Source organism: Cicer arietinum, chromosome 2 (genome assembly GCF_000331145.2).
Source record: "Cicer arietinum cultivar CDC Frontier isolate Library 1 chromosome 2, Cicar.CDCFrontier_v2.0, whole genome shotgun sequence".
Taxonomy (NCBI): domain Eukaryota; kingdom Viridiplantae; phylum Streptophyta; class Magnoliopsida; order Fabales; family Fabaceae; genus Cicer; species Cicer arietinum.
In genome coordinates, this window is record NC_021161.2 from 4,574,560 (window position 1) to 4,584,046 (window position 9,487).

The 9,487-nt window shown below is 29.6% G+C and overlaps 2 protein-coding genes across 2 annotated transcripts in view; both read right to left on the reverse strand.

Annotated features, from left to right (window-relative positions):
* Positions 1-409: 409 nt before the first annotated feature.
* On the reverse strand, positions 410-6,189 carry LOC101493264 (glyceraldehyde-3-phosphate dehydrogenase 3, cytosolic). Its single transcript, XM_004489512.4, has 11 exons — positions 6,060-6,189; positions 5,092-5,192; positions 3,864-3,979; positions 3,031-3,130; positions 2,594-2,740; positions 2,430-2,490; positions 2,233-2,330; positions 1,601-1,743; positions 1,422-1,505; positions 911-1,000; positions 410-649 (listed from the first exon to the last, which is right to left on the reverse strand). Exons 1-11 carry the CDS (start codon positions 6,088-6,090, stop codon positions 604-606), a joined length of 1,017 nt encoding a protein of 338 aa, XP_004489569.1. The 5' UTR covers positions 6,091-6,189; the 3' UTR covers positions 410-603.
* A 2,341-nt stretch (positions 6,190-8,530) lies between these two features.
* LOC101493584 (probable carboxylesterase 11) overlaps positions 8,531-9,487 on the reverse strand; it is a 3,122-nt gene continuing 2,165 nt past the window's right edge. The window contains exon 2 of the mRNA XM_004489513.4: positions 8,531-9,448. Coding sequence (XP_004489570.1) covers positions 8,911-9,448 — 538 coding nt within the window. The 3' untranslated portion in view covers positions 8,531-8,910. The remainder of the gene's footprint in view (positions 9,449-9,487) is intronic.

The window sequence follows — 9,487 nt, forward strand, 5'->3', positions numbered from 1 at the left end:
ACTCTCTGTTTTTAACGTGTAAAAAAATTGTGAAAAGAGCAATAAGAGATAGAGGTAGCATCTTTTTTAAAATTAAGGTTGGACTTATAAAATAATTTGAGTCACATTCTTCTCACAACTATCATCAGACATTAGAATTATGATTCTGAGTAGTTTGATAGCGATAATTTAATATAAGTGATTTATGAATTTTGAATATATTCTAAAATATTTTTTAAATTTGAATTGAGTCTAATATAACCTCACAAAATAAATTTATAAAGTGAAAATTATTCACCACTTGTAAAAAAATTGTGAGAACTTAACTATCTTTTAAGCTTAATTAATGCCAATAAATAAATGGAATGTTAATGTTGTCATTAAGAAGAAATCTATTGATAAAATTAGTTTGAAGATGCTGCCACCATGATCCATGAAGTAAACTTTATTCCAAATATTTGTTTAAAATAATACATAAACCAAAATATTGAAGCTTGAAGACAAGAGAGTATTATGTTGTGTGGACCGATATTATCTTCATTTAGTAGAGGAAAAATTATTCCAAAAAACTACTTAAGTAAATGCATGCTTGATCTTGAAGATAGAAGTGTTATTCCTTGAAGCTCAATTAACTGAGGCCATGTGTCGGATCAAGTCAACCACACGTGAGCTGCATTCAGAAGAAAATGAAAACATCAAAAGCCAAATTAAGGATTCAAAAGTGTACATTTTCTATTTAAAAATGAGTTGTTAATATATTAAGTTAATAATTCTATATCTCATTCTTAAATTTCTCACTTAAATTAAGCTTTGAGAATATTTCAAAGCCTACATAGTTAGATGATCATGTGAAAGATGTTGTAGGGTAGCCAATATATATATATATATTAAAGGAAGAAAAAAAATGGAATGGCTTAGAAATTTGTCATACCTATAGCCCCATTCATTGTCATACCAAGAGACAAGTTTCACAAAATTGTCACTCAAAGAAATTCCAGCCTTGGCATCAAATATGCTTGACCTACAAGCAAAAGGTGGATCATATGGTAAGCTTCACAAACTAATTAATTCACTTGCAAAACTTTAAAGTCTAAACAGAGTGAGACAATCAAATTTTTTATTTTCTCTTTCATTAGTATATTATTTCTTCATACATTGCAATTAAGAGCTCAAAGGCCTAACTTTGGTTCTCCCCTTAGGGATGAAACTCACTTGTGAACTTCGCTTAATCTTTTATAGACAATTTTTAAGTTAGAGAAATGTCTACTTACAACGACCAACGTCCATTTTTATAAAAATTTCAAATCATTTTCAAGTATTTGTGGACCAAACCATATGAAACACTTCCTTATTCTAGACATCCCCACAAGTCCAAAACAATAGTAACAAAATCTAAATAAACTAAAACTATTGACTATATTAGTAACAGTTAGACTAATCACCTGCTATCACCAACAAAATCAGTAGACACAACATCATCCTCTGTGTAACCAAGAATCCCTTTCAAATCTCCCTCGGATGCTTCCCTAAGAAAAAATTTATAGTCAAATGAAAATTAGCATTCACTACATTAGGAAAAAAATAAACACTGTCTCATAAAGGAAAAAAAGTTGAATCTTACTTCACAGCAGCTTTAATTTCATCATAACTAGCTCCTTTCTCAAGTCTAACAGTTAGGTCAACAACTGAAACATCTACAGTTGGAACTCTGAATGACATTCCTGTTAACTTATTGTTAAGGGATGGCAATACCTTACCAACAGCCTACAACATTAGTCACACAGTATGTCAGCTAAAAATTACATAATTAGACACCGATACAGGTAACAATTTAAAAAAATAAAAATAATTAAATATAAGCATATGTGTTACTGATGTAATATTGTCTAAAATTAATATGTATTGGACACCGAACACATCTTCAATTTAAAGAGTAACATTCATTGATATTTCTAATTTACAAAAGATTCTAACATGTTTTACAAAGAGTTGTGGATATAGTTTATGCCGAAAAAATTATAATAGAAGGATCTAATAAGTTTTGTGAGGGACGGAAGTCCCATATTATATAATTTTTAATTGCAGTCTACAACTGTAAATTCAAAATAATGTAAAGGTTTTAGAGGTTTCTACAACATCATCACAATCATATTGTCTATATTTATCTGTATTTTACTGTAATATCAAGATTATAGATAACCACGATACAATTTAAAAGGTTTGCGGTCTGCAATATCAAAGTTTGCAACGTACCTTAGCAGCACCAGTACTACTAGGAATGATGTTACAAGAAGCAGCTCTACCACCTCTCCAATCCTTCATTGATGGTCCATCCACAGTTTTTTGAGTGGCTGTGTGACAGAAAAATCAATTAAACTATAAATTATTTGCATCTAAGAAGAATGCATATCATAATGTGAGATTAAATCTGCATAGTGTTACATATTTACCAGTAATAGAGTGAATAGTGCTCATGAGACCTTCAACAATACCAAATTTGTCATGAATAACCTAAGTATATATTTCAACAACAAAAAATTAGTTGAGATTTTTTATTTTAAAAAAGAATATTTATTTCCAACTTTAAGAAACATTAATATTAAAAGAAAATTACCTTAGCAAGTGGTGCAAGACAATTGGTTGTGCAGCTAGCATTAGAAACAATATGAATATCTGACTTATACTCTTTCTCATTCACACCAACTACATACATTGGTGCATCCTTGCTAGGGGCAGAAATAATTACTTTTTTTGCACCACCCTAACCACAATTTCAGACAAAAAGATCAAACATAAAATTAAAATTAAATAAGGCTTTAATTTTATTTTATTTCATTTTTTTTTCACTTTTAACTCCTCTGATTCTTAAAAGGAGAACGAAATTATACTAATCTAGAGTTCAACTATTAGATAATTAAAATTCAACTAAAAATTATTTTAATTAATATTTAAAATCAAATTATTTTAAATAATTCATTTTTAACTAAAACTCAATAATCAAGATAATTTTTCATATTATTTTAGTTTATTTCGAAAAAAGTTGAGACAAACCTTCAAATGGGCAGCAGCCTTGTCTTTATCAGTGAAAACTCCAGTTGACTCAACAACATATTCAGCTCCAACTTCACCCCATGGAATTTCTTCAGGATTCCTAATAAATTAAGAACAAAAATTATGTATGAGAATTTGCTTGATAATGTAATCATAAAATTTTATCCATATTTAAATAATCTACTTGATTTGTAGAATATTTTTTGCATTTCTTTTTCCTTTTTTTACTAGATTATGTTTATGTTCCTCTGTTTTATTTATTTTAGCTTAACTTTTTTTTTATTTTATCTATATATATTATAAGTTGCATCATAGTTTGAATCATAATTTTATCCATATTCAAATAACTTATTATTGAATTACTTAGTAGTACAATTTAGATTGAACTTAATTCAATTCTACAAATTCATTAGATGTCAGCTTAATGGTAAAAAATTGTTTTGTAACTTTAAAGTATGAAGTTCAAATTTCTTTTGAAAACAATCGCCAAATGATGAACAGTGAAACTTTAATAAATAATAATTTTATCTTACAAGATCAGTTTATTAAATGTGGTACAATATCTTCTACCTAGTAACATATTTTTAGATTATATTTATCTAATGTATGACTCTCAAGTCTCAACATACTTTTCTCACCTCATACGCAAAACAATTATTTAGAATCTTACTTAAGTGTCTCGATGATGCATAATCAACCATATTTTAAATAGACTTTTATAATAGTATAAAATTTTAAATTAAATCTAACTTTATCTTACAAAATTAATTTATAAAATAAATATTATATTCAATTTAAACATACATTTTCAAATTATATCTGATTAGAATTACCTAGCACCAAAAACACTGACTTGACTGGCACCAAAAAGAAGAGTTTTGCTGTCCTTAACCGTAATTTCATGGTTTTTCCAAATCCCATGAACAGTGTCATACTTGAACATGTAAGTCTGCGAGGGAAACATTTACAAATCATTGTTAATTAATTATAATATGGATAAAGTCACATGTGAGTGTGACTCAATGCATGAATATACGAATATAACGTGAATAAACAAAACAAACATAAAATAAATGAATATTTCTTAAAACTAAAGAGTGATTTGAATTAGAACTCTTATAATTACACCCATACACTTCCTTTTAAAGTTAGATCTAAATTCACTCATACTCTAAAGTAATTAAATAAAAAGATAATTTAATATTGTGTTATATATATATATGCTTGTAAATATTGTTAGATTTTGAAAAATGTAAGTCAGGCCTTAAAATTGATCATTTGGCAGATAATTGGTCAAGCTTAGGCCTAATATTTTTAATGTAAGTCAGACTCAAACTTTACAAAATTTAAGGTAACCTAATATATTTTCGCCCTTAGATGGATGTTAGTAGCCCTTCATAAAATCATAAACATATTTAAAATATTTGGAACTCTTATAATTACACCCATACACTTCCTTTTAAAGTTAGATCTAAATTCACTCATACTCTAAAGTAATTAAATAAAAAGATAATTTAATATTGTGTATATATATATATATATATATATATATATATATATATATATATATGCTTGTAAATATTGTTAGATTTTGAAAAATGTAAGTCAGGCCTTAAAATTGATCATTTGGCAGATAATTGGTCAAGCTTAGGCCTAATATTTTTAATGTAAGTCAGACTCAAACTTTACAAAATTTAAGGTAACCTAATATATTTTCGCCCTTAGATGGATGTTAGTAGCCCTTCATAAAATCATAAACATATTTAAAATATTTGTAATCCCAATTATCTATTAAGTATATTACAAAATCCTCGGCAAATTTAGTAATTTATTCAAAATTATTAATAAGAATCACTATTTACTTTTATATTCTTTTAATAAGTAATGTACAATTTAGAGTTGGACCTTTAATCTACACTCCTTGTTTTAGAGGAGTCAAACAAGGAGTCAAATCTGATTTACTATAATATGCAATCCAAAATTAATCATTATATCTATGTTAACTACAAAAAGAAATTCACATAATAAACACAAATTTGGGAGGGTAACTAGTTTATTTACCATGTAATCAGTTGTAATGAAAGGATCATTAACAGCAACAAGCTCCACGTCATCTCTCTCTAATGCCACCCTGGCCACCAAACGGCCAATCCTTCCAAATCCTTCATTCACAAACAACCAACATTATTTTGTGAGTGATTTCCAAAATAATAAAATCATATGTTACACATTGGATGATCCAAAATCAAGAACATGTTACTAAACACAAGTAAGTAAAAGATCACATAGTGCTCACATTTTGCTTTAGGGAGCACTAGGCGTTTGTTGGATTGCCAATTTTCAATGTAAAAGTGATTTTTCTCCTTATCTCTTTGTTGATTTGATTAAGATGTGATGTTTTATGATTATTACTTGATAGTGAAAAAACACAACCCTTGATTCAAAAATATGATTGTATGTTATTGTGATCCGTGGGGAAAGGTTACTCTCCATATGTGGTGTGACTTGCATTATAAATAGATGCTATGCTACATACACATAAGAAAGTACATGAAATTGACAATTGTTTTAAGTCATTTATCTTACATTTTCTCACTCTTAATCATCATTCTCTTCTCTAATACATGAGAGGAAAATGTAGAAAATACCTTTATGTAAATTATTATTGAAAGATGGACTTGTTGTCCTAGTGTAATCATACTATGGTTTTCAAAATCTCGGAGATTTATTAGTCATTTCATTTGCATCTAATATTCATGAAATGATTAGTACAAATAGAATCTAAAACTTAATATAATACATGTATTGGTGTAGAATTTCTATGTATAATACACGGACAATTATAAATTTCTTATACATTTATATAGATAAATTACATAACATATAGTGCGCACTTATACACAAATAAAAAATCTATTTGTGTTTAATATATATATATATATATATATTCATTTTATCATAACAATAAGAAGTTGAAAATCTAAAGTTGTGAGACATAAACAAAAAAGAAAAAGGCATTATTGGAGTACCATTGATGCCAATCTTGATCTTCCCACCCATGATATGAGTCTTTTACACAATGATTTACTAGACAAGAAACAAAGAGAGGTGTAATAGAGGATAGTGATTGTGATCAAAATGAAGTGATGGTGTTCATGTATATATATTGGACATAACATGGGAGAAATTCAGTTTGTTGTGTAATATGATCCTCGAAGTTTGTGGTTGAAGCCTTTGATCTCGAGAGAATTAAGGTTAATGCGAACAACACATATAACTTTCTACAATAAGTGGTTTTTAGGAAGAATTAGTCAACCCACAAACATATATGTTACAATTGTTAGCTCAAATGATTAGTAGGTACAATTTTTTTTTTAAATGTTAAACTTGTTTTGTCTATAATAAATTTTGTGAAAAATAAAAAAAAAATTACATATTCCAACTTGTTACCTCAAAATATTAACACATATAATATAGGATCTATCAATCCACATTCATCTATGCCTATCTTCATCCAAACTAACTATAGAAAACATATTCAATAGATTGTTTTCTTATAGAAGAAATTATATGGATTGTTAGTGTTCTCCAATTTCTTTTTCCTAAATTTAATGGTTCATGAAAAAAGTTAAATACAAAATGGTGATCCAACGTGGCATTTCAGCAACTAGTGGTGGTTTGCCATTTAGTGATCGTTGGTGGTGCATCAATAGGGCAATTTATTAAAAAAAAATAATAATACAAACTCATAATTTTAAATTTTAAACTTTTACAATTAATACTTTTCAATAATTTTAAGAATAGATTGGATATTCATCTATTAGAATTTATTAAATGTGTGATGGATTGATTAACTTTATTTTTGTAAATAGATGGTTTTAATCAATCCATTTAATTCAATTTAAATGTTATCCAAACATATATTTGCCTTTTTTTGTTTGTCTTATTTGCCATCCCTTTATATATACAATTTTTCTACTAATTTGCTTTTTTTTTTTTACTTATTTGCCATCCCTTTATATATACAATTTTTCTATAGATTTTTGTGAAGAATCAAACGCACAACTTTATGATAAATGAATTGTTGAATGATTAAATAAAAATTGAAGACAAAACACAAAACATTTAAAATTCAGAGAATGTTAAGATGCCTTCAACTTTTGAGTATATAATTGTGTAATTTGCTTAATCATAATAATGTTATAATTTTATGTCTTATGCATTGATCTATTTTTTACATAAAACATTATAGTATACGGTCTTACATCCACTTGTCGAAGTCGAATTTTTTGGATTACTTCTTAAGCACACTGCAAATGATCCATACATACACCCAAAAAATAGTGATCTATAAGGGTGTATCATAATCTTATTTTACTAAAATTTAAGAATGAATGCCTTTATTTTATTTATTTTAAAAATACCATCGCTGTAGTATAAGCTTTTTCGAGGTAAAACAATAAAATAAAAATTAAACCACACATTTTTTTTTCCATTATCCAATAAGTAACAACGAAGTAACATTTCTCTTTTTTGATTGCTTCATAATATTGATATAAGTTTGAAAGTACCATAGTAACTTTCCACAACCACCTTTTTCTGGTCAAACATAACCATTTTGAAAGTAACCCAATAACTTTCCACAACCATAGTAGTCCATAAACAGATGGTTACTTGAAAGTAAACAGAGATGCCACAATGCAAGCTCACCCAAATGGTTGACCAGACTTATCACAAGAAATCACTCATTTGACCAAGTCTTGTTGTCGTCTGGAATCAAGATCATAGCACAGATTCCAACACGAGTAAATAAAATCCAAAATACAAAGTCAAAACACGAGAATTCTAATCTTAATCCAACGGTTAAAATTAATGATGGGTGCATGATTGCATGAAAGCAGAAAATTGAAATCCATTATCACTCTATCTGACAATACAAACTGGGTCAGAGTGCCTCTCATTCCCTCAAAGTGCTTCCAATATTGAGACCAACAAGCCATATTGAATTGACTTGGGTAATGAAGATTGTTTTGAATCACCATAAAGCTCACATCTCTTTGCTTCATGAGAAGTCATTGTCTACATACAACCTCCACTTGGATCCCCTCTCCCAGAAATAAAGGGGAGGGAATCAGGGTTGGCAATTACCTCATGATTTGTGATTATAGCAGAGTCAATCATGTGAAGGCCATGACATTTATATAATGGCAGTACACATCAATGAACAAGAAGATAATGATGAAACGCTTGTCTGTAATGGAAACAAACATTGTTCCCAACAAAGCAAACTAAGCAAAACATTGGCTTTAACATTTGCTTAATATTATATAAAGAAACTTCATATCATTATCACATCCTAGATAGTCACTAAATGGTATCCTATGAGCAATTGTCTTTTGTAATCTATAATCTGAATCTTATCAAGAAATCAAGAACTCATATCTGGTACATACTGTAACAATGGATGGAAGAAAAGGTTAAAAAGGTTGGAGAATGCAAATTTAAAAGAATAACGCACAAAAAATTTATATATTTTTCATGAGAAATAGTACATCATAATACACAGGAAAAATGGAACAGGGGTTACCAAATGTGGTGTGCACGAGGTGCATCCATATCACATGATCGACTAATCCCACTTTCAAATAACTGTATCTTGAACCAGTCATCAACATTGACGGCAGGGCCTTATCAAGCATCAAAATAAATCAAGTATCCACAAGTTAGTTGGCAGCAGAAAAGCAGCCTGGAGAGAAAAGTTTTCCTCACAGATCATCATTATATCTAGTCCAGTGGCAGCAGAAGAGCGAGCCGAAGCTAATTTCAAGGATGGGGAAAAGATTTTCGCACCAATAATTGCCATAATCTTGTATATCCTACTCAATATGAGAATTCATGACCTCGAAGTGAAATATATTTCTTGACCCAGATGGCAATGTCCTCAGCACAAACCTGAGCCTGAGGGCTTTTGAGAAGTATGTCAAGTGTTGCGAATTCATGGACTGCATCTTTATACTCGAGAACAGGTGCATCAACTTTCGCCTTCCTAAGCTCCTCTGAGTAAGCTATGGCACGGTCTCTCATCCAGTCATGTTCCGCCACGACTGTTAATGTTGGAGGCATCAGCTTTAAAGGAGGACCGTGGCCTGGGACGAGGGGATTGGCAGCCGGATGGTCTGGACTAAATTCTTCCTCGGGTAGAAATAGTTTCCACGCCAGCATACACATGGCCTTGTCATAAAAATAAGAGTTTGCCAATTTTATTTCAGAATGCGTGGGCACACTTCCAACAAAAAACGGATACATCAGGATCTGTGCCACCACCTTGACAGGGTCCAGATGTTTGCCTGATTCTACAGCTTTTCGAGCTACATAGTTGGCAATATTTGCTCCACAACTCACACCAAGAAGAACACACCTGATTCAATATCAAAGAAAAAGTCAAGCCCTGAAAGAG